The sequence below is a fragment of the Zosterops lateralis genome, assembly GCF_965231275.1.
Source record: "Zosterops lateralis genome assembly, chromosome: 5".
NCBI classification, from domain to species: Eukaryota; Metazoa; Chordata; class Aves; order Passeriformes; family Zosteropidae; genus Zosterops; species Zosterops lateralis.
The window spans coordinates 25895713-25921738 of NC_139766.1; the positions used below are offsets into that span (position 1 = coordinate 25895713).

The 26026-nt window shown below is 38.9% G+C and overlaps 1 protein-coding gene across 4 annotated transcripts in view; it reads left to right on the plus strand.

Moving 5' to 3' along the window:
• The first annotated feature begins 10543 nt into the window (after window positions 1-10543).
• ATP10D (ATPase phospholipid transporting 10D (putative)) overlaps window positions 10544-26026 on the plus strand; it is a 42703-nt gene continuing 27220 nt past the window's right edge. For 3 of the 4 annotated variants that reach the window (XM_083861913.1, XM_083861911.1, XM_083861914.1), the window contains exons 1-5: window positions 10544-10579; window positions 19374-19693; window positions 20467-20661; window positions 21639-21843; window positions 25702-25787. In XM_083861913.1, the coding sequence (XP_083718039.1) occupies window positions 19428-19693; window positions 20467-20661; window positions 21639-21843; window positions 25702-25787 (752 nt within the window). In that variant the 5' untranslated portion in view covers window positions 10544-10579; window positions 19374-19427. The other variant, XM_083861912.1, reaches the window with a different exon arrangement.

Here is a 26026-nt window from a genome sequence, read left to right on the forward strand (position 1 = left end):
TCCCGGTCCCGCCGTCGGGATCGCTCGGTGTGTGCAGTGTGTGGTGTTTGCGACCTTCGGTCTACAAGCTTTTATATGCAATAATACTTGAGCTATTTTTTCATTCTGCCTGCCTTGCAGCTTTGCTTTTTGACTCTTAACAGGTTAAATTTGCACTTAGTGGCAAGAGAGGAAGCTCAAGACTTCCAACGGGCACCGCATCTTCTGTGATATTAAATGAAATTGAGGAAGTTAGGAGAAACACTGCAGAAGCCTGTAGTTTGTACAGTGTTAACCGTTAAAAGGTCTTTTTTTAATGCTTTATGAAAGTGTGAATTCAGTCCTAGCGAGACACTGGAGGAGGTTTATGGGACAGGATTTTATATTAGCTGTGACCTTTCCGTGTGTTGAATTGATTGAATGTGAATGCAGAATTGCCGTGACCGCTTTTACCTGTAGAAATTCAAGTCATAGCAGATCACAAAACTAGACGGAGACTGTTACACCTGTGGGCAGATTTCATTTTGCTGAAATCACAACGCTAATTTACAGTCAAACAGTCACGCCTGTGTAAGTATAACGCTGAGCCGTAAGAATAGCAAAGCAGCTACAAGTCCCAGCTGGTGGATAGAAGATCTTTGTAAAAACCCAGGCTGGTTAAATCAGTCTGCAGCACAACTTCACAGACAGTCGTGTGGCCTTGTAGGGATGATGTAGCATGGGAGTTTTGGAGAAGAAACACGGGGAAGAACCTATTTCAGGTTTTGCTGACTGAAAACTTTCAAATTCCCCCCATTTTCCTCAGGGTTTGCTACTGCTAGTAGATTAGACATTTAAGAAAGGTTTTTTGAAATTTTAGTCAATTTTATTACGGAGAAATTACTCAAAGCTGCTGTTAAAAAGAGGAGTAGATGAAATTTCAAATTTAAAAAATTATTTTCAATAATAATTTCCTTTATTCCCCATGAATTTTCTTTGTTAGATAACTGGAACCGTACCCACTTAGAGTATACTGTGTTGCACACTACAAAATACAGCACCAGGGGGAGCGTCTGCTCCAAACAATTTAAATCCAACGACAGCAGGAGAAATACGAAGGTGATCCAGACTTGCAATGAAATCGTTTCCAAAATAAAGAGAAAGGTAGTGAGAGTCCCACTCAGTTGAAAGGGATTATACAAGTGAAAAATGGAAGAGAGCAAAGATGTAATACATGAAGACAGGAACAGATAGGAGAGGATAGGAAACTCCCATCCCATGTGACATTATCCCAATGAACATTTGCAAAGCAGCTAATTTTTTGCCAGTCTGAAGAATAAAGAATTTCACTTTTCATTTTTCACATATATGTAGTTTAAAAGTAATATTTTTTAATTAAGCCTATTGGCTCATGAGGAGCAAAGTCTGACTGCTCAAGGGAACCACAGCTGGGTTAACTAAATCCATGTTCCTGAGCTCATGTTTAACTGCAGTGAAGTAGGGGATATAAAACTGGCCTTTGGCGGTTTGGACTTCGTTTGGAACTGCATTATTTGCACCTGCCCTCAAGTCTTAACCTTAAAAAAATACCTGGTTTTCATGCTTCTGTATCACAGAAGTGACAACACACCTCACTCTCTGAAGTTAAGCTCTCAAATAACCACAAAATCAAGGAGGGAAACTTGCAGAACAGTAAGTATATAGACAAGGATTTCAGAGCAGCAAGGAAAGAAGCAATTTTATGAGATAAAATTGTAGAATGAACATTAAATTATTTTATCCACGTTGCTGATGACTTGTAGAGGAGTTTATTTGCTTTTAAAGATAACCCACAAGCTAAACTACAGTAATTAAACCCACTTTAAGATCAATCCATTTGTTGACCTTGGTTTTGGAAGAATGGCAATAATTAAAACATTGGGAAATAACTTAATAACCAGAGGTTATTAATATTAAAGTAACATACATTTCATCATAACAATATAGTAATTATATATTATGATATATAATATATAATAATTGGTGTATATAATGTAGTAGCATAGTGTTTTACATTGTTCTAAGTACATCCAGCTGGGGAGAATATCCAAGCACCAGTATAAGTGTCCCAGAAGGAACTATTAAACAGATATGTCAATAGAAATAAATAGTAACTGTGTATTTTACCAACACAAAGAGGACAGTAAATGCATTTTTTAAATGCAGTGGAAACACTTGACTGCAGTTGAGGTTATGCTGAGCTAAACATGGGTTGCTGTGGAGAAGGGAGGTCCCACTGGTCCCCTAGTCCCTGTTGCCAGCTCTGCTTCCCCTCCCTGACCCTCATGCCAGCAATAGGGCGGCTGGGGCTGCAGGATGAAATTTCAGCTGATGTAGATGAAAAGTAACTTTATTTTTGCATTCATTCTCTTTCATGGGTTTTATTTCCACTATGAACAGAGCACCATTTCTGACAGAAGTGACCTTTGTGAATTGGAACTGAGGGGTAAGACAAAACTACCCCTTCTGGTGGCCCATACTTAGATGAAATTGATTGACACATAAATATCAATAAGTGAATCACTTTAATTATTAAACCAGAAATCTTGGAAGTTTTTGTAGGAGCTTACATATAATCATGGTCATATGCTGCAGCTGAAGGAGATTGAAAACAACATATTTATCTGTGTTTAAGTTTTACACTCTGATGAGCCAGTGTAGTTCATAGTGAGGCTGAATGAACACAACACTGATGTGCATAACACACTTTATCACCTATTTGCTCTTCATAATATATAATCATAATTCCTTCCAAATGACAAATCAGTTTCTCAAATAATTTTACTTGTAAATTTTGACCATACAAAACCTTGAGAAGTTTTGGTTCTTTCCCTCTATCCCTATTCAGTAAATATAATACTCATTTATTCACACTCTGAGACATGAGCAGTATAGGGTGTCACGCATACTGTGGATACAGTTTGTGTCCATAGTTTGACACTTTGTCTCTCCTTTTTCCAGTAAGAGATCTAAAAAGAAGAACTTTCTTAAATGTTCTTGAATTCACTTCTCTCTGGTATTTCAAAATCATCTTGTTGGTTTCTGTAGCAGTTCTGTCCTTCCCACAGGCTGCACTGAAGAACTTGCAATAGCTCTGGGGGACATTCCTGTGGTTCAACACCACCTTAGTGTCACACAGTTTATACACTGAAATCTGTACTGCCTTTCATAGACAAAAACATACTGAAGACACCATTCAAAAGAGCTCTGCTACACTGTAAGATGTTCACAGAGAAGTGCTATTGTTGGAAACACTCCAAGCATACTTGGAAGTACCAGATGGAAAACATATTGTACACATTACTTGAAATCAGTTAATATCATAGGTTTGTAAAATATCTGTACTATGGACATCTCAACACCTGCCTGGCTGAGGTAACAGAAGTGCCAGGAACTGGTATCACACCCCGTATTCTGCAGGACAGAGGCAGAGGAATAGCTTAGACCAGAAAAGTGATATCCTGTGTACTCCAAGGAGCCTGTAGTTGGCTTGAGCCGTATACCCACTAAAACAATAGTTCAGAAGACAGACTGGAGTCAGTAGCTGGGACTCTGCTCATGAGTACCACTGGTCACCATCTTTTGTAAGCAGCTGGGCACTCACAGACCTACCCTGCCTCTCCTCTCCTGTCCCCAAGACACACTTCTTTGTATAAGCTTCTTTGATGGGAGAGGGAGGAGTCTTTATATTTCATCCAACAAGAACATTATGAATATTCTCCTAACTCTCCTTTCTACAATTCAGACCCCTTATTTCTTATCCCATGCTCAGGGAACATGCAGAAAGTTTATTTTTATCTACTCTATTGATACCATGTTGTAAAAAAAAATGTACTGTAACCATTTCTATCCTTCTATGTCCCTTTCTTCATGCTTAAAAATTCCAGATGAACTGAACACCAGGTACACATCAGGACTGGAATTTTACTCACAATGTTCAGGTCTAATGATTGTAATGTCTGGAATTCAAAATGACAGCAACAGAAAATTAACAATCCCTTTTAAGGCAGATGTAGTAAAACTAAGCCAAAATATTCCCTTGCTTGTCAAAGCCTAAACTTAAGATTTCAGTATTAATAATGAATGGTAAGAATGTGTTGGCGCTTTTCAAAAATCTTGGGACATCATAAGACAGAAAAGAAAATGCCCAGTAGGTAGATTATGGTGACTCTTAACCCTAGTAGTAAATAACAATTAGTAGATGCTGGAATATGCTGCATAGCAAGTTGTACCAACACATCATAATAGCAGTGGGAAGAAAGTATTTGTAAAATAATAAACACCCCACTACGAACATCTCATCTACACAAGGACTTCATGGTCTGTATTTATTATATAACTCTGAGTTGAGAGCTACTCTTACAGCTACTATGGATTTATTTTTCTTGCATCATATTTTGAAATGAAAACAACAGTTGGTGAAAGTTACACTGGCAATATTCTGTTTCTGCTGACAGAGGCTGTTTCAACCAAGGGCATATAAGGAGAAGGTAATTATGACAGACTAAGAAAAAGCAGTTTGTTTATACAGATACATTCATAGTAAGGCACAGCAGTGCTTTTTGACTAAATCTCTTCCAGGGTAAATACAGCCAACTTCCTCCCAGGAGTTCCTCATAAAATTAATTGTGATTAATAAGTCTCTCAGTCTTGTCAGTCTGTGTCCAGCTTGGCAGGACATTGTATTACTTCCTACTTTCTACTTCTACTGCTCTCATCTTTTACATGGAAAATAACAATAGGCTTCTCCAAAATAAATCAAAACAAATACTCTGAAAGTGACAACTTCTCTCAAAGCTAACTGACTATTCAAGTATTAATTTGAAAACTAGATTTTTAGAAGCAATTGTCAGTGTCCTGGACAGCTTCTGCATATTTACCAGCTTTTCAAACTTTGCTAACTCTCACTGCAGTTGTATGACCACATGACCCATGACCTCCATGAGTCCTGGAACAATTTGTGCTTTGAATCATATTACTGTAATTCCCCCCTCCTTTTTTTTTTTTTTTTTTTTTTTTCCCTTGAGAATGTCTCAAATTAGCAAAGACACAAAAAGAAGAGAGGCCTTTTTTTTAGCATTGGAAATTTTCTCATGGCTTAGTTGCCGATGAATAAGACACTGTATCAATACAAACATTTCAGCTTGCCTATGTGTAATTTCCTCAGTACAAAAAAAAAAAAAAATTCTACTTTTCCAAAACAACACTACCAGCCATCTGAAAAAGTTTGGAAGCCCTCTAGTTCATGCACAATTGCATGGAAAATGCTATATACAAACAGGGTTTGCTATTGTAATAATGAATGGTAAAAATTGCTATAGGAATAACAAATAAAATAATGAATTTTATCATGTGGGTGACAATGGTATGTTAATAACTATTTTGCTAACAACAAGTTTTCAATAGGTTGAAATTCCACTTAGGTAGAACTACTTTCCAATCTTACACACTTTTCCATCAGTCCACAAGTATCAGCATTGGATGGTGATGCCTTTTTTAGGGTTAGTTTTGTGTCGTATTTAATGGGTCTGTGTTAGTTCATGGGGAATGAATATGGATTGTTAGAAGCTGGAGTCTCCCCATAGATTACCAACTCAGCTTCTCCATTAGATAGAATAAAAATGTCAGGATAAGAAGTAAATCCTGATGCAGTAAGCTGACAGTATCTCATTTTAAATTTTCTGCTTGTCTTATTTATTCAGAGCCTCTTAAAAGTGAAAGACTTCACAATTCTTTGTTAAATTCCACTTGGTAATTACTTCCTGCAGAACGGATGACAGAATGAAAATCTCTAGAACAAAAAGTCTTGTGGTCTTAGTGACTTCCAGGATGGAAGTTCCTAATACACACAATGCCAAGCCAGAATGAGTGAGTGTATATATATATGACAACATATAACTGCCCTCCAGAACTGGCATCTAATGCCAGCTTCCTGATTCCTTCCATTCTGCAGTTGCCTAAACTTGAAGGTTTAAATCACAGGCAAAGCATGAGGATTACATGAGTGAATATTAGTCAGTTATGCCCTTAAAACTTGTTTTGTCTACACAAGCTATGTCACAGCAATTTATCCAACATCAACTAAGGTCTGAACGGATTGTTAAACTGCATTACACTTTGGCTGGACACTTTTGTTCGAAATTTAGTTAGCCTTTGGTCAGTTTGATATGATTCATTCTTATCTGGTTTACTGTAGCAAAACAAATGTAGATTGTTAAACACCAGGAACAAAAAGAATTATTTAATGGAAGCAGTGGTCACTGCTAGTATATGAGCAAATGAGTATGAAATTGAGTTTAGAAGCTACAAGATAATCCTGAAACCTCACAACCATACTCTCAGGCAATTTTTTAGTACAGTAATATGAGCAAAATACCTAACTAGTTTTAGAAAAAATCAGTGACTTTATGAAACAGATCATAGGGCATGCTTGCAATTAAAAGGATTTAATGACCCTGAAAATGCCTTTCAGGAAAGTTCCCACAATAATATTTACATACGACTGTACCTCTCTCAGGATTTCAAAATGTACATAATTTACATAGACTATATGTTGCATGATAAAATATTTAAACAAATGCTCAATCTTTCAAACTGAGCATGTAGGCTCAGATTCACTAACAAACACTTTCATGTTGTGGTGTTTATTCTCCCTTGTTTCATTTTTTTATTTGTAACCTGAAAGTAGTAATACCTTCTTGTCTCACAGGGAGCAGTGAAGGAAGATTCATGACTGTCTATAAAACACTCACTCCAGCAATAAAAACAATCTCCTTATGAGGAAATCAATAAACCAGTACAGATCTAGACAGTGTATGGTAAATAAAGGCTATGGCCACACACAACCTAGAGCAGATAAACAGCTGTTTCTTCACTGTATATCTGTCTTCCAGGGGTCCTGCCAGGAAATATATCTGAGGATCTTGTAAGAAGTTACCTTAGTGATAAGCACAACAGACTGCTTTAATTTGCACTGGCAGCGTTGCTTAGGATGCTAAATACATATTTAGCATCCAATGATCTGGTAAACAATAATTCAATGTAATTTAAAATTCAAGGGGGTTTTTGTAAAATCTCTGCTCCCGTTAAATTATTTTGGTTTACTACAGAGCTAAGGAATTAAAACATCGTGAAATTACTGGATAATAATCAATTCTTTTTCTGGCTATAAGTTATTATTAATACGCCACCACGTCTTCAAATGTATTTGAACTAGAGTGGATATCATATGTCACTATTTACCTGTAAATACACACTGGATCTCTCAAGTACATCCACTGACCTCATATGAATGCACTAAGCTGATGTGGGAGTATCCACACTGCAGTAATGTTAACCATCTGTCTACAACCCCAAATCCCCACTGGCACTGCTATTTATGTGGATCTGGCACTGGAACCATCACATGGTATGATTCTCTTCTGAGCAAGAGATTCTGCTAGAGAAGAATCATACCTAAGTTTTCACATTCCATTACCTTCAGGTGCTCTGGGAAATGTTTGATAGCATGCTATGGCAAATTTCCCTCTTTCTTTCATATCTTGATTGGAAAGTTTTCAGTCTGCCAAGATGTTTAGTTGGCAGTTCACAAGTTCCTCTCTTTCATGTGTCCCAAACAGTGCCAGTATGAGCACGCCGGGCTGAGTTGTTCATGCTTGTACTTGCAGAGTTATTGCAGCCATGAACAGATAGAGGATTTGAAATACACAAAGAGCTCTGAGACTGGTTTGGAGTCATCAGCTGCTTTTGTGTCGTTGGATTTAAGTCCATCTAAGTCAGGGAAATCCCTGAAACTTCAGGAAAGTGTCAAGGGGTGCAGGGCACACATGGTCACTTAGAGGACTGGACCACAATAATACTTACTGGATTTAGTTATGAAAAGTTTTCACAGAGATGGGAAAGAATAATCCAAGTTCTTGTCAGAAATACAGCTACTGAAGAAAAAAATGTACTTCTGCTATCAAAATTATTTTAGTACTTACAAAGCAATACTTACAGGGCATTCACATCTCATCAATGACCAAAGTCTTGAGAAACCTCTTGTTTGAAAACATACTTGTCTTCATATAATCACCAAAAGATAACAAAATAGTCATAATTCCTGTTTTCACTAGTGCTGGTTTCCAGCAGAGAGGGCACTAAGTGGTTTAGGGCACTTGGTGGCACTAAGGTCAGAGTGGAATTGAATTCACTTAGCTTTTCTGTGTGACTCCATAGCTGCCCATTGTTTTAGACTGAATTTTTCCAGTTAGTATGTGGGCACTTACTGTTTACAGGAGTAAAAGGTAGAACTGACAGGTGAGGATCACATTCTTTTGTTAATTGTCACTACCCTGGATGACCTGAATTTCAAAGTTTTCCTTCTCCATGTGGCGGTTCAGGAGATGATATAAAAAACACCTGCAGATCTCTCTGGGGAAAGAAAAAAAAAAAAAAAAAAAAAAAAACAAAAAAAAAAAAAAAAAAAAAAAAAAAAAACACAAAAACACAATCCACGATGTATCTGTGTGGAGGATGTTTAGTGTTGTTACCTCCACACAGAAAAGCTATCAGTGAGATTTCTCACTCAAGTATTATCTCTGGTGACTATGATCTTTGTAGCTACTCTTCCATAGGATACCTGGGAGAAGACAGTTTAATTACACTTCAGACATGCTGGATGGTGGCTTTGCATGCTTGGGATCAAGACCATTCATACCACTGGACAATTGTACATAAGGCTAAAAGTGAAAACGTGTCTGTAATGACCAAGTCAGGAGTCAGCAATGCCTCCCACTCACCTGATCAGCCTTACCTCTCCAAACAGCTCACATGCTCTGCTTCAACACATCTAATTTAAGTGCACAGAGTGCTGCACTAAGGCAGCTGTGCTCTTTCTGGCAGCCAGGGTAGTTCATTTATGGTTTGGTCAGGTATTTTTGTGTGCAGTGACGTAGAGGCCTAATTGAGGTAATTGTTATTGCTGCACAAACAAGGGAAACAAAATAATGCCATTCATAGTTGCAGGCTTACAGAATGGACTGTCATGCATGAAAAAACATGAATAGGAAAAGTAAGACTCTGGACATGAATCATTTACAGCTGCAACGGGATTACAGTAGCTGTGGTTGGTGATAAGCTGTGTGATATTTTTTTCTTTGTTAAACATCTCTGCCAACTTGAATGTTCCAATAAATCAATGTTAACCAATTACATCACTTTAAAGTAACTGGGTTTTGGCAAAGCCTACTACCACCTTGTGTCTTGCAGCAGCTTGCTCTGTCCTCCCCAGAGTTGATTCCTGTTTCCTACAACACCTGAGCCAGCAAAGGTGGTAGATCCTGCTTGCAAAGAAACAGAACTCCACATCTTTTTCTGCTAAGAAGAACCTGTGTAATTTCAAGGCAGTAGTTACAGACTTCCTTAATGCATAATTTTTATTCCACCTGACATGCCAATATGTTTTCAAATTTTTACTAGGCCACATGGGCACTCCAAAGAACAGACCATCAGCAGCTGTTCACTGAACATAACCAAAATGTTTTCAGTGTGTGGTCAGGGGTACAGAGCATGCTAGAATGCAGGAAACAGGGGAAAACAATACCATGTACATACATGGGAAAGAGAACACAACCAAGTACTACTGCTCAGCACAGCCCTCCCAGCTCTCTGATAGGAATTCATTGTTGACACTGGAAAAGTACTGGTAACCCCAGTCTACTTCAACAGGGACCAAGAGATCTGCAAATAACTTACTGGTGGGTTGTTTTTTCTTCTTTTTCGGCAGAAGATGATCTTGAATCAGGAACCCTCTCACTTTCATGTAAAGGCCATGTGATTCCATTGTAAGAGGCTGCCTTCAGGGTGTCCTGGAAGGCAGTAAGATCAAAAAGGACAATGAGGGACTTCACAAGGGTTATTGATGAAAAATCCCACTGAGGTTCCTGATGGCAGTGATTTGTTTAAGGCAATTTGGGCAGTTTCTCAATAGCCAGAGGCTTATTTCCTAGAAAACAAGAGGAAGTGTTTGTTAACCTTGATTAGCCCAGTGTCTAGAAAACTTGATGTTTAGACAGGCCAAGCTGCCTTATGTTGTAAATGACTGTAAAAGATTAAGAACATCAGTTTCCCTTACAAGCTGTCAAGGGTGTCAGGTTCAGTCATACTCCTACCCCAAACTCCATCTGTCGAGGCCTTAAGGCAAAGAAAAAATAAACTCTGTGGCAGCGGGCAAAGTTCCCCCACGCGGAGCCGCGGCCGGGCGGAGGAGCCGCTTTTGGAAAGGCCCCGGCTCGGGCCGGCGGGTCCCGCCTCAGTGACTCCTCAAGGAGAAGGATCAGAAGGGGAAAAAGGCGAAGAGGAGCGGCCAAAGGGCGGCGCGGGCAGGTGCGGGGCGGCGAGGGGCGGCGCGGGCAGGTGAGGGGCGGCGAGGGGCGGTGACGGGCAGGTGAGGGGCGGCGAGGGGCGGCGCGGGCAGGTGAGGGGCGGTGCGGGGCGGTGCGGGGCGGCGAGGGGCGGCGAGGGGCGGTGACGGGCGGCGGGGCGGAGGCAGCTCGGGCGGGGCGGGGGCGCGGCCATTCCCGGGATGTGCGCGGCTCCAGCGGTGAGTCCTGAGACCTTTCAGCACGGCAGACTCGCCCGGGGGCTCGGGTGCGTGGATGGTGGCGGGAGGACAGCGGTGCCGGGCTCCGGGGCCCAGACGAGGCGGGGAGGAAGGAGGGAAGGCAGGAAGGTGCCCTCAGCCCGCCCGCCGGCCCGGGGAGCGCTGCCGGCCCGAACGGCCCCGCCAAACCCGGCGGTGCTGCCGCGTCCCGGGCGGTGGGAAAGGACGAGTGGTGGGTTTATGTTTTTAAATGTCCTCTGGGCCACGACCCACCTCCATACCCCACCCCCCTCCCGCCATTCCGTGTGTTAATCTCCTCGACTTTTTCCAGAAACAAAAGTCTTTGTTTTAATAGTGCGCGGTGGTGACTGAGGTGTCAGCCTTTTGTTGCTTTACAGATTCATGGCAAGGAAGTAGATTTAAGTCCGTATAAGTCGCAGGGAAATTGCTAAACTTGAGGAAAGTGTGGTGGGGTGCAGAGTGCAGATGTGCACTCACAGGGTTGGATCACAGCTGGAGTTACTGGACTTAACTATGGAAAGTATTGACAAAGATGGGAAGGAATAACCCCAGTTCTTGTCACAAATATAGCTACTGAAGAAAAATGTACTTCTAATATCAAAATTACTATTATTTTAGTACTTACGAAGCAATGCTTATATGGTATTCATGTCTCACCAATGACCGTAGTGTTGAGAAACCTCTTATTTAAAAACATACTTGTCTTCACATCAGCACCGAAAGTTAACAGAATTGTCATTATTCTTGTTTTCATTAGTGGTGTTTTCCAGCAGAGAGGACGCTAAGTGGTTTACCTAGGACTGCAGTAGACTTGAATTTCCTTAGCTCTTCTGTGTGACTCCAAAACTGGTCTGAACCATTGTTTTAGACTGAGTTTTTCCAGTCAGTGTGTGGGGCAGTTACTGTTCACAGCAGCAAAGGATGGGACTGACAGGTGAGGGTCACATTCTTTTGTTAATTGCCACTGCCCCACAGCCAGAGCTGATACATACATGTTCTTAATGAAAACCAGGCTGATACTGGGACCAAGTGCCCTACATGAGTACTCAAAGAGACTCTCTAATCAAACATTCCTGTTGCACCTTGCTTGCATCAGCGTGAGAACTTTGACAGCTGTAAAGATGGATTGGGAAATCCAGTGATGTTACTGTCTTTGAGTTAGTAAAAGGTCTTGCAGATCAGTGAGAACCAGGTTCAGTAAGTTCCAGACTCATTATGAAGCAGTTGACTAAGCCAGAAATGGAAGGTAGAAGTGAGAGCAATTCTGTGCAGTGTTAACTTTTAACTTAGTTCAGCTACTCACAGCAGTGATTTTCTAGTGTCTTAGACAGTTTTGGAGTTACTAGGGTAAGAATTCAGCATTCTTAACTCCTTGTATATTTTGGTTTTAGGCTTCTATATATTTCGGCTTCATTTTTATTAATAAAACCGTTAAAGATACAGATTTGTAGTTGAACCCTCAATTGCTGTAGGTTACTTCTCACTTTTAGGTTTGAAATAACATCTCAAGAGTCAGGTTTTATAGTCTTACAGGAAGTCTCTAGTGGTTAAAGTGGATTCACAGGTTATTCCTGTCAATATGTCCCCGAGCAGTAGGCAGGTTTTATTGCTCTGTGGCAAATCTGGTTGTCTTCCTGAGGTTATACAAGAGTTGGTTTTGTAGAAAATTCACTAAACCTAGAGCATTAGACCTGAAAACTTCAGTGGTTGCCTTGGGAATTTATGGAACTTTTGAGTAGCTGATAATGTAGGTGTCTTAGAAAACCAGGAGAATAGAAGAAAACTAGTCAGAGACCTAATGTAGGATTTTAGGAACTCAAGTAGTTTCATGCTTTAATAGGTACTTCCAGTATAAATTTCAATGAGCATGCTAGACCTTATCTACACAATAGAGTTTTGGCCCCTTAAGAACAAGCAATACTGCCAGTATGGATCCATTTCTCTTAAAAGTATTTATGTAGCATAGGGAGTGTACACAGCTACAAAAAAACCAAACCAAAACACATTCTTCCGCGTTACATGAATACCAGTATAAATTTTTAATATGGCCCACACCTTAGTCTTACTGTGAAATTCATGGGAATTTCACACATAGCAAAGCATCTGCAGTGACTGAATGCTGCCTGACCATAAGCTAAAGATATACCTGTATGGAAAGACAGTCATAAAAGGGTAAGACTTAAACTGTAATGTTTTGGTTTACAATTTTGAGGCCAATGTGGCACATGAAAACAGGGCATAAAGCAGAACTCTTCTGATGGAGAAAAGGATATAAAATATTTTCACAGATGGTCACTGTCCAGCAGTCTTTAGCTTTATTTTGAAACTATTCAATCTGAAATTTAAAGCTAAAATTTGCTAGTGTATGGTTCAATTGTGTCTATAGGTAGAAGATTAGATTGGCATCCTAAATGACTTCACCCGAGATGAAGATTTTCTGCTTTTATATACTGCTCCCACTGTAGCACATTAAACAGTATTATTGCATGGTTTACTATTAAATTATCTTGCATCCATCCTTGTGTCAGGGCCTTGGCATTTCTTGGGTTTTAATGCATCCTGCTGGTTGTTTTTCATTTGTGAAGAGCTATGGATGACTGTCTTAACATACTCATAACCAAGAAATTTCCTTTCTAAGATCCAAGGCTTTTCAAGCCTTGCAAGCTTTCAGTGTTGCCCATGCTGAAATAGACTTTGTAGGTGGCAGAGCATGGTGGAATAGTGCCACAGCAATTGATTGTTCATACTAACATCTGCCTTCCACTCTTAATTCAAGAATTCTTACATCTCTTTTATAACTGTATCTCAGAATATATGGTTGCAAATGACGACGTTATTTTCTCAAAAAAAAGTTTTGATTCCTGCAAGTTTTTGCCTGTTTGTCCCATAAATTGACAGCAAAAGTCTCTTATCCAGATCTATTTGGCATATTAGAATGTCTCAGCAGATTTCGTATTGGCTTGAAAACGTGTGACAAATACGTGAAATTTGTGCATGTTACAGAGAAAGTAGCAAACCTTAGGAAAAAAGAAGTATTTGTTCTTCAGAGTGTGAATTTATCTTCAGGCCCTGGCTCCCTGAAGCTTCTTCATTTTCTGCTAGCTTCTGAGTTTTAAAAGATGATTAGGAGGAGCTTTTAACATTTAGCCTATGTAGTTCTGTCAGTGTAATGACAAAGGTGATAGTGAACCTGTGTAGTAACACTCGCTAAGAGGTTTAAAGGGGACTGGTGTGTGGACTGGGGATGATCCACTCTTCCATAGCATTGTGTAGTGTGACCTCCATGTAGGATGGCATTTTTTATATTCCCTGGTCACCTAGAACCTCAGACCTGCAGAGCATCCTGATATATTCCTGTGGGGAAGAAAGAAAAAGGGATGTTGGTGGAGAGATCGATTGTCTGAGTTGCTTCCATTTTAGGTGCTGTAGAAATTTCTCAGGTAAGATAATGAATTTTTTTGATTGCATTTCTGTTTGCCAAGAACTGATTTATTACTTCTTACTGGAAACTAGCCCAGATAAAGGCCTGCTGCACACTGCCTGAGAAGGAATAGGGTAGAGACACACACCATAAGCATGTATGTGTCAAAGGTCTGGGAAACATTCTTGTCAAATATGTCCTTTATGAAGTGCATTTAACAAAGAACTTTCTGAGAGAAAAATGAGGACTAATTATTTGTAGCTCACAGCAAAAAAGAAGGATGTTTTCAGAAGGGAGGAAGTGGTTAGGAGAGGCCAGGGTAAATGGTAGGGCACTACACATGACACGTGAGCAAATGACCACAACATAATAGTGAGGTGCAATTCCAGAGCAGGATAAACATAGGCTGAGTTATCTACACATCTGTTTTGCTGATGATCTGAAGAACTTATCTAGTATGAGAGAGATCAGTGATTACGAAGTGATTGGCCAAAGGCTACCAATAACATAACTGGAACTAAGGTATTTTTAGTGTCAGCTCCATTGCCCACCAGGAAAGCTAGGTGCAAAGGCTTGCATGCAGATATACAGGTGATACTTCACAGAGTTGGAAGCTGACAGAATTTTCAAGAGTCAGTGGAAGGGAAGTGGTGGGAAAAGAAAACAGCTTACAGATATGAAATACACATACAAGAGAATGCTTCCATGGGCCTCTATGATGGAAGGCCCTTCTTGTAGGGTACAGACCATTTAAAGTAGTCTCAGCATTACCACTAGCAGAGAGTTCTCAAAGCCTGTTTTTACTGTGATAAAGAATGGTCAGACATGGAGAGTGTATAGTGTTGATCTGTACTATGGTAAAAATGATGCTGCTGTGCCTTGCTTTAACAAAGGTATGACAGCTAGCTATTTCCTGTAAACCATATCTAGTCCCTCCAGTTTTTCATATCTCAAAGTGCTTAATAAGAAGAGGAAAGAATCAGAGCACATGAAGGAACTGGTGCATAAAAAAGCAAGAAAGCAAATAAATCCAGTGTCATATAATTCCCTTCCACATGTCATCATTATTATATTAGTAACAGTTAGTAAGCTTACTACAAGAACTTCCCTTTTTGAGTGTACAAAAGTGTACATGAAAGTGTACAAAAGTACACAAAAGTGTACCTGAATTGCCTCTATATCAGCTGTTTCCATTTAGCAAGATCAAAACTGTTCTCTTGAATGGTGTACAGTGTGAAAATGAGGACAGGCCAGCCTGTCTGAGGCTGTCCTCAAAACTTAGCATGTGATCATTCAGGCTTCCTGTTTTCAAATACATGAACATTATTCTTGGGGGGTTTAAACATAAACATATGTTTTAGAAATAAATTTCTAAAAATAGTGCTTCAGAGTAACTTACCTTGTGGATCATTTGCCAGTGTTTCAAGAAATACCTGCTGTTTTGTATTACTACTTTAAATTCACATTAGCTGGGGAACTCAAGACTTGGCTATGAAAAATAACATAACAAGAGGGTCAAATAATGCTTTGAGGGAATGGCTTTCTTAGAAAAAATTGTTTAAAATAGCTTTTATTTGATCTTTGGTGATTTAATCCTTTAAAATATCTAATGTGAAGCTGATGAAACTCCTTCTGACCACAGAAAATGTGTTCAATACTTTGTGAACCAAATTTAATGAGGAAGAAGAATAAAATTACTCAGAAGAATTAAGAAATGCAAGAGGTTTCTGAAGTCTGAAACCTCAAAAGCACTTATTTAAAATGCTGATGCAAATGATTTCAAAAAAATCATTTGCAAAATAATCAGTGAGTCAGAGGGCATTATGGCAGAGTATGAGATCCAGATGCTTTTTCCCAAGATGTCTGTTAATTGTCTGATTCACCTCTCTGATTATAGAGATTACTTGTTGTTTCTCATACAGTGTTTCCAGTGTGGTGGGTTTGTTAGTGATTTCACATCCCTACAATCTTCAGTTTTGTTTGAAGTAGTTACATTAGAATACTGGAGATACTCACAAAATAGGCAGTGCACAGAACTGTATCTGATATTTCCTATTCCTTTTCAAGCTCTGCTTCTCTAAGAAGGGTGGGACAGAGGTTTTGGAGCTGTGTCAGGAGTCAGACAGGATATGTATGTGGTGAGGGGTGACTGCTCTTCAGCAACATTGCCTATGCAGTTTAAACTGTTAGCTCCTCATCCAGTGGTGAAGAATTCCATCTTAACATGCTGTCATCTTAGAATGTCCAGTGCTCTTCCTCCCTGCTTTCCCCAACTGCTTTATTTTTTTATAAATAGTGGTCATTTGGTATCAAATGCTAGAAAATATAAAAGATTAAACAAAAAAAACACTTAGAATTCAAAAAGTTTTGAAATCCGTGAGGTGTATTTTAGCTGTATAGGTTATTTTGCCTATATAATTTTCTCTGAATGAACAGGATCTCCTGTTTAAAGCTTTTGCATTCCTGTTAGCCCTGGGAGATAGAGAAAGAGTTCCTTCCTTCTTCATCAGTATCAGATGTTAGTTTCCCTGGTCTTATGAAAACAAACATGATTGTCACTACAAATGTAACCTGCTCTCAAATAGCTGGCTGGTGGCATCTTGTGAAATTTCCTGGCATTTACTTGCTTTAGTTTGCTGCTAGGTCATTGTACACTGCAACAGTGTGTAGAGATTTGTTAGATTATTGGGCAAAAGTGTGTTTAACTGACACACCCTGTATGATTCATGCTAAAGATGAAAGCTTGAAGGAGTCTGATAAATAGAAGAAATCGTGTTATAACTCTCCCTGATAATCCAGAATATTTTTAGTTAAAGCAGACATTTATTTGAAAAGGCCTCTCATTGTTTAAAATCTGTTTGTAAAATTACTGATTTGTCACAGCAGAGACAGTTAAGGAGAATTGTTGTTTCCTCAAAATGGCCAAGCCTTAAGGATGCCATCCAAAATCCAGGAATTTGGGGTTTTTTTAATTGTTGAACTGCCAAATTTTGTGATTGCAGGGGAAAAACCAAACCTGCCTCTTTTCAACCAGTCATCTTTTAAAATTCTTTAATTTCCAATACTTTGTTCCTTAATTCAGTCCTGATTTTTGTAGATGGGCCCATGTTAATTTAGAGATTTGGGAGCTCTAGATGTATTGAAGTCCGCATAGTCATAGATGGACTCCACTAGCAGTACTTTCTGCAGTCCCTAAACATTTTTGAAGACCTTTCAAGTTTTAGACTTGTTCTCAGACTCAGTGTAAATTAACTGAAGCATCTTTTTCACGTGTGTACAGATCAGTGTGCTCATGTATGACTATATGGTAGCTATACATTTAAAGTGATTTGTTGGTGTGAAGCAGCTGCTTCTAAATGTCAGTTCCCATTTCTGGAAGAAATGCTGGCCCTGACTAAAATGGATAGTAACCCCTATACAGAGGGAAGTCCCTCTGTGAACTGTCTCCCAGGCAGTAGGATTAGAGGAAGCAAAGATAAAAGATGCCACATTCTGTGAAAAGAAAGGATGCCACGTATTTTAGAAAATCTCCACAACCTCTTCTTTCTTGCTTCTCTGAGAAGTCCCAGACATAGCTTCATTCCCTTGCAACCTTTGATAGTCTGATGATTACTGGGACCGCAAGGTGTAGGACTGAGAAGAAAGGAAAGCCTTTTCTTCAGGCTGGTTCCTTAGTATTTTCTGGGGGAGCACTGCAGAAGGGTCTTGGAAGAACAGTAGGGTACTGCCAGGGGGTGCTGAGAGGAGATGCTATATAGAGGTTTGGGGGGTTTTTTCTCTCCTTCATGTGCAAGTCATGGTTTCTAAAGAACATGAATTTCATGTACATGGTTACAGTCTTCCAAGACACCGTGACAGTCAATAACTATCCACATCTAATGGTGATAGGACAAAAATATCCCATCTTAATTCGATGATGTGTAGAGGCTGGATAAACATTAGAGAAAAGCTTTCTAGCTATGGGGTAGTGACACAGATATCCAGGCTTTTTAGGAAGTTTGGAGAATCTTCTTTTTCAGATCAGAATGGGTCGATGTGGAGATACAAATAGTACCCAGTTTTAGAGGACCTGGTGAGGACATTGTGCTCATGTGTCAAAAATTCTGCAGTTGTAATAGAAGAGTCAAGGAAGATATATAAGAGAAGATAATCTGGATAAAATAGTCAAGTTGATAGTTTGGAAAATCACTAGAGCAACATTTGGGAGGAATCTGAGCAGGGTAGAGTAGCATTTGTCAATAGAAGAGAAAGATACTGCATGAACAGAAGCTTCAATTGGTAGAAACCAAAGTCAGGATTAGTTTGATAACCACACAGGAGAGTCTGTTGTAAAGAGATTTCATTTAGGAAGATCCAGCAAGTGTTAGAAACAGATTTTGTGTGGAAATTTAGGAAGAGAATTTTGTCAGAAGTTTTGCTAGAATCTCTGCAGGTAGTAAGATATGAGATGGAAGGAAAGTAAACCAAAGCAAGAAGCACTGATGATTTTGGGCAAATGCAGTTTATAGTTTTAAACAAATATACAATGAACTGTTCTATGGAAGAAGTAATACAAGAAGTGTAGCAACCATTAGTTAAAACTTTTGAATTGTAAGAAACTTTGTTATAAAAACTAGCACTTTTGAGCCTCTACTAAAGCATGGTTTGTGCAAGAGGCCTTATCTGACTGCCCTGGATGATTTGATAAAGTGAGCAAAACGTACAGCTGTAAGTGAGTATCACCTATAGCCATTAACTTCAGCTTTCTGTAGGAAAACAAATTCCTGGGTATAATGCTAGAGCTTAGCTAGGTGGATAAAGGAGAAGCATTGGCATGAAATTTATTCATCCTCTGTTAGTTGTTAAAAGTTCTCAAACCTCTTTCTAATTCACTGGAAGTTTTGTTGATTATGGCTATTTAGTGCCTTTCACTGTGAATTCCTCACTTCTATTCAGATGCCTATTGCTAGATTGTTGATATCTGAGTTTAATAAGGTTTGTTAACCATCAGCAAGGACTGCAGTGTCTGAGATGAGAATTCCTTCCAAAATGCTGTTCTCTGCAGAATTAGCACTTATCTGCCTTTCTGCACCATGCTACAGCATGAGAAATTGGTGGGTGGGCTGCCATTACAAAAATATTGTGGCATTTTAAACAGAGTAATCAGATTATAGAATCCTGAAAGGTTTGATGAAATTCAGATAAATTCAGTCTTTGAAGCAGAAGTTCCAGACCTTACATAACCTATTAACAGTCTGAGTTGGGTTCATTATGAAAAATTAATTTTTTTCCCTAGGCTTATTCAAAACTATAGCTGTGACTTTTTGTTGCAAAGCCTTTACAGAATTGTTGTGTAACTTGCTGTATTTTCAGGCGTTTCTAGAGAGATGACACTCCTTGGCCTATAAAGTGTTTCATTCAGGTGCAATGGCAGATCCCATCCGCTGGGCCCGGTACCGCTGGCAGCGACTGATATCAACGGAGGGCAGAGAATGCAGCAGCAACAATTCAAGTAGCAAGTGCTACCAATCATCAAAAACTACTGGCAAACATAGGATAGTGATACCCTGTTTGGGACACTTTAAAGAAGAGTATGAAAAAGTATCAAAACTGTACATGGACAACAAAATACGGACTACTAGGTATACTTTATTCAGTTTTTTACCACGGAATTTATTTGAACAATTTCACAGGTAAGGAACTCCATTTTGATTGTGTTAATTCTTCTGAAGCTGAATCCTTCTATTTAAATATTTGCATGTGTATATATATAAAACTATATATTAAAAGATTATTCCCCTCATTGACCTATCACTTCTGAAAAGATGCATGTTACATTGCCAAAGTTTCTTGAGTATCATCATTGTTGAGCTAATAATTTTCTCTGTAGCTTATGTACTTTCTGCTTATTCTGTTCTTTGGACTATTGAACTATTCCTTGCTCTTGGAGCACTGCCACACACCAATTGGCAGTAGGATTTTCAGCTTATTTCTTGCAAATGTGTTTTTCCCCTTCCCTCATGTCTTTATCTCTTGCCAATTTTTTTCATCTTCCTTGTGCTTGGAGAACTGCTTATCTGTCAAGCTACACAGGGAGGTTACAGGATGGCTTCCTTTTTAACATGTCATTTTCCCTAAGAGATGATAAAATTAAGTTTAAAGGACATAGAAATTTGAGAGTGCCAATTCACCAGTGCCTCACTCTGGAAAACATGTGCCTGGAGGACAGTTTTGAAAATACAGGAGCATTCTTGGTTTCTGCATCACCTGATCATGTATGTTAAGGAACTGTGTTGCTAAGTAATCTATTGACTGGAAAGTGAAAACAGAGTTATAGATATTCCTTAAATTGGGGTGAAGAAAAGATAAATCACTGATAATTTAAATGTCTGCATGGCATAGAATGGGGAAATCAGGATCATTGTCTGCTAGCACAGCTAAATCCTGTGTTTTCTCTTTGTTTCAGAGTTGCCAATTTGTATTTCCTATTTCTAGTTGTCCTAAATTGGGTCCCCCTGGTTGAAGCTTTCCAAAAAGAAATTACAATGCTGCCTCTGTTAGGGGTTCTGACAATTATTGCAGTGAAGGATGGTCTGGAAGATTACTCAAGGTACAAAATGGATAAACAGATAAACAACTTAGTAACCAAAGTATATAGCAGGTAAGAGACAACAGTCTTTGTGGTTTATCGTTATTATTTGATCCTCACTATCATATGAAAAAGTTAGTGATAACACCTTTAGTTACTTTCTGGATACTTATAGAAGCATAAAATAATGTTATTTGGAAAAAGTGTCTGGAAGTCATTTAGTCTTAACCCTCTGCTCAAAGCAGGGCTATTTAGATCAGTTCACTCAGGGACTAGTTGAGACTCAGTCACTAGTTTTGTTAAATGGTTATCAAATTAGTGTAAAATCTACAAAATCAAATTTTGCTTTGAGGCAAATGAGTTCATAAACATGTTTGTACTGTATTAACCAAGGTACTTTGACTAGTTAAGCATTATTGTACCTAGTGTTTGTTTTGAAAGGTGTATTTTTACTTCCTCTAAAATGGCTTCATGGAGATTGAAAAGCTTCTAGTTCATGGCTCATTAATGGCATCATGTTGTACCCATAGTATGATACCATTTCCCCAACCAGAACAAGATAGTCTTCTGCTTGAGTGCATCACACAGTTCAGTACCAGTGTTAATGTCTGGGTTCCACTGTGCTGGACTGCAGTGTTACACGCTGTGGGTGCAAGTCAGGCAGGGAGTGTGCTCGTGGTGAGTCTGCTAGGCAGTTATTATCATGGATAATAAAGAGACAAGAATGCAAACTGATCATATTCTAAATTAACCATCAAAAAACTTCTCTAAGTATGTATCAGTGCTGCCCACATAATTATTTCTCTTTTATATCTGTCATAAAAGGATATTCCAAGATTTAAAATACAAAGATAAAGGAAGTACAGTGAATGGTTGTTTGTTTATTTTCTTTCTTGCATGCTCTGTTTCCATGTGGGAAAACAAATATTTTGGAAAATGTCACTTTTGATGTGTTGTAGTAGCTATCACAAATAGTATCTATAGATTTTTCTCAGTTTCAGCTTATAAAAAGCATTTGTAAAAACTCACTGTTCTTCTATGTATTCCAGGAAAGAGAAGAAATACATAGATGAGTGCTGGAAAAATGTCAATGTTGGGGACTTCATCCGGCTTTCACGTAATGAAATCATTCCTGCTGACATGGTGCTGTTATATTCTAGTGACCCCGATGGGATCTGTTACATTGAAACTGCAGGCCTTGATGGAGAAACCAATCTAAAGCAGAGACAGGTGGTGAGAGGATATTCAGAGCAGGTGAGAATTGTGCTTTTTTAGTGGTGTAAGAAAGCTGACATGACAGGTGGTGAACTCAAAAAAACCAAACAACTCAGCCCTCTCAACTGCCTAATTCATAGTAGCTCAGCAATCCCCATCAAAGTACTAGGTAACACAGTTCTAATTCGTTGCTTGAATAATTTTGGAGCAAATCTTTGCATGTTCACATAACCCAAAGAAAGACAGATCTATTCCAAGTAATGAAAAACAGTGACATTAACAATTCAGGTAAACCTCAAGCAGTTACTTGTGGTGCATAACATGGCATGGGTGAGAAATTGGAGTTTTTTAGAAAGGGACTTCTGTGCTATATGAAGACCTAGAGAGAAGAGCAGATACTACCTTTTTCACTGTCTCTTCACGTTGCAAATGCTTTGTTACTCCTATACAGTACTTAAATACTATACCTAGCAGCCACAATGCTGAAGGCTGGTACAAAAAAGACAATATTAAAAGATTAACAAATCCTGACATTTCTGTAGTCTTCAGTCATGCTGCTGCAACACCATGCTTAAAACAACAACAGGGAGCTTCAGCATTGTCCATAACAACAGACTATTCAGTCCTCTGGAGATAAAATTACCTGAACTGCCTCTGAATTTACACCAGTGGTGAGGAAGTGAGAAGTTGTTTCTAAGTGCCATTAGTGGGTATGGTAATGCCAAAGGCATGATGTGCTATCCAGGAACAAAGGTGTTTCTTATCCCCTAACAGTCACATGCTTACTTTAATTTTTGCGCTTTTTTTTATTTTTATTTTTATTTCTTGATTTAATCTTAAAACAGCAAGGCAGGAAGGGCTGTTTGATCCTTTTGTATGTACGTATTATTACACAAAGCAAAATTCTAATGGTTCTTCAGGCTTACAGCATACTGAGGTGGCCCAGTTCTCATATGAGCTCCTGCTACCAAGATCTGATTTGAGTCCCACCTCAAGAAAGAGACTGATTTATTTTCTGAAAACTTGTACCAAAATTCTAGGAGGAGTCATACTGTCCAAAAACAGTGTGAATTCCTTCACAATTAAAGACTGATCATTTTTTTCATCAAATAGGAAAAAACCCTATAGTTATTGTAGAGTCTTCTTGCCAGCATTGCTAGGTTTCTGAATGTACAGCCATGTTCTGTTTTACAGACACTGAGTGCACCTCCAGCTGAGCTCTAGCCTGGGAATTTGTCCTTATAAACTCAGGCTGAGTAAAACTGGCAGTGCTGTGTAAGGTGTTCACTGCCTGACCTCTCCCACTTCTTAACCTCAGAAGAAAAGGAATAAACAACACCAAATTAAAGGACATATGAAAACGAGAACTACAGAGTCTTCTATTCTATTTCCAAGGTTGTTATATCTTGTTTATTCGTAACTAAGCAATGAGAAATACAGTGAAAAAGTTCATTAGTGAGGCACCTGTTCATGCACTTCTCAAGCAAGAGGCAGGAGCTGAAACTCTGAATAGTGATTTTTTGTTATTTTTTCAATGCTTAAGTGACAACAGGAAAGAAATTGGGAAAGTAACTTGAGGCTTCTTAAATAGCAGTGGGTAGTGAAGCATAGAACACAGTGTCTCCAACCATCTTGAAATTCAAGGAGAAACACATAAAATAGATGAGGACTGACTTCCTGAGGATGATGAGCTATTTTGTGAACAAACTGATACTGCTCTACTGCTTTCAAGATACTCAAATGTTACTTCCTCTTAGGAAGGGTTTAATCTCCTTTTCCTTCCACCCCTCATGTGGTCAGCTGAACCACTTACAGGTTCACAGGGGTGGAGAAGCTAACAACCTATTAGCACTAAAACACTGTGAACAGTGAGTATTTCCTATTAGATTCTAAGAGATAACAGAGAACTGCACCAGTTGGTTCCTTCTCAGCCTGCATGGTCAGTGACTGAATCCCATCCTGGATGCAGCATCCTCAACTAGTGTAAAATGCTGGTTTTTCTTCCAGGAAGCCTCAGCCAAGCTGATCAAAGGCATTCCTAGCTTTCCTCTTTCACCTTAGCCATACATCCACTCCATTCCCATGATCTGTTATCCAATGGTGTATGTGTCAGGAGCACAGCACAGCCAAAGCAGGCAGACTTGGCCTTGGGAATCTGCGTCTCCCCATTTCAGTGAATGTCTCATGCAGTCCCTATCATTCCCAGCTCCCTTACTCAGTTTCCATCCTTATTGTCTCCCTTCTTCAGGGACCTTTACACAAAATCCAGCTTCTCAAGAAATAACATGTAAAGGCTTCTATTCTCAGTATTTGCTTTGCCAAAATCACTATTATAATGAATAAAAAATTAGAAAATAAACATATAGTCCAGGAAGATCTGATTGTCCATATCAAAAGACCTGATTTCAGACATAGTTTTTATAACTTCTGTTTTATGTTGGCAGAGTGCAGACAGCTGTGTCCACTTTGGATTACACCCAGAGTTTCAGTGCTTGCTGTTTCAAGATATATTACAAAATGCTCCCCCAGCAATATATATTTAGATATTTCCAGACAATAGAGGAGAAGAATTGACTGCTTTGGCTTCACTTTGAGATTAGTTCTTATTTGGGTAATCATTGTACAGTGCAAAATTCTTGAAAAGCATCAGTCAAATATTCTGTCTAACATTTTACAGAAACGTACCTGCTTTGCAAATCAACACAAGAAGGGTGAGTGGAGAAACAGGTCTTTCACAGTTAACTGAATTTACAAAGTGACTGAATGTATCTGTATGTCAAAGGCTGTGTTTATACTGACTTCAGGTTAATACAGTGCAACACATCAATACAGCAAAACATAGCAAAAAGAGTATTTTAATCAAGCTAACAAAGTACCTATTAACAATATGATGTCTTCTGAGTTTCAAATTCTACTTATAGGATTGTGTTTTAAGCTCACAGTTGCTATTCTGCCAGTATAAAGTCATACAGTTGATGGAGTACAGCCTTCTCAGAGACCTGTAATTATGTAGAAGATATATTCACTAACATGTGTGAATTAGAGAATTTTGCTTGGGAGTTTGAAACCTTAAATTGGTCATTGGTGTTTTTTTCAAAGAGTACAACAAATGACTTTCCAAAGAGTTAGTGGCAGGTACTCAACTTGGAAATGACTCAGTTATACCAGAGGCAAGCCTATGCTATACTGGAGACTAGAAGCATATTCATATGCCATTAATTGAAATTAAATTGCAATAGCAGGTAATTCCAAAGTAAGGCCTTTTGGCTTTTCTCTTACTTCTTGTCATGTTTCATTCTTAGTAATACAGGAGACTTGTTTCACTTGACTTTTCACTGAAGAGCTTACCTGTTCTTTGTTTGCAACATATACTTCTGGTCTTTCGTAACAGCCCTTTCATTAGTACTTGTAAGTCTCAATCATCATTGCAAAGTTCTATCTGCTTGCTTTGAGTTAGCACAGAAACCATCCTGGTCATGGTATTGGAAAAAAAGTCTGCAAAAAATTCTGCTTGCAGAGAAGACAGTGTCTCTTCCTTTTTATTTTTTCATATAATGAAAAAAATCTAGGGGAAATCTCTGCCTTTCAGATCTTCTTACTGCTTTTGTGGGTTTTTTTCTTCCTACTCATCCTTCCACCAATTTTTTTTCCTCTCCAGTGTTCTCAAAATATCAGCAATTCAAGTGATACTTGACAGTGTTTAATATGTACTAGGAAGTCCTATGGTGTGTAAGTCTGATTTATACTGGATAGGAGACCATCAACAGCACCAGCAACCTACAGTTTAGAGGCTAAATTATTAGAGGGTAGTATCTGAACCTCTGAATTTATGATGTTTTTAAGTTCTGTCACATTTTGTCTGAGTTCTCTGGGTTTTTTTCATTCCCTTGGATTTAGGTCTCTGAAATTGATCCAGAAGAATTTTCCAGTAGAATAGAATGTGAAAGTCCTAACAATGACCTCAGTCGTTTCCGAGGCTTTGTGTAAGTAGGCTTGGTGGCTCTTTAAACTATTGTCTTTGCTTAAACTATTTGCTTTGACATTCTTACTAATTTTTGGAGATCTTGTAATATTTGCTTTAAGAAATAACAATATGGATAGAGGTCCGTTTGCACCACTGCTTTTGTGAGTGCAACACAACAGACAGCTCCAGAAGGATTTTCTGAGCAGCAGATGGGGCACTGATGCTTTTTATTTTGTATTAAATATTTTCAGCATCTTG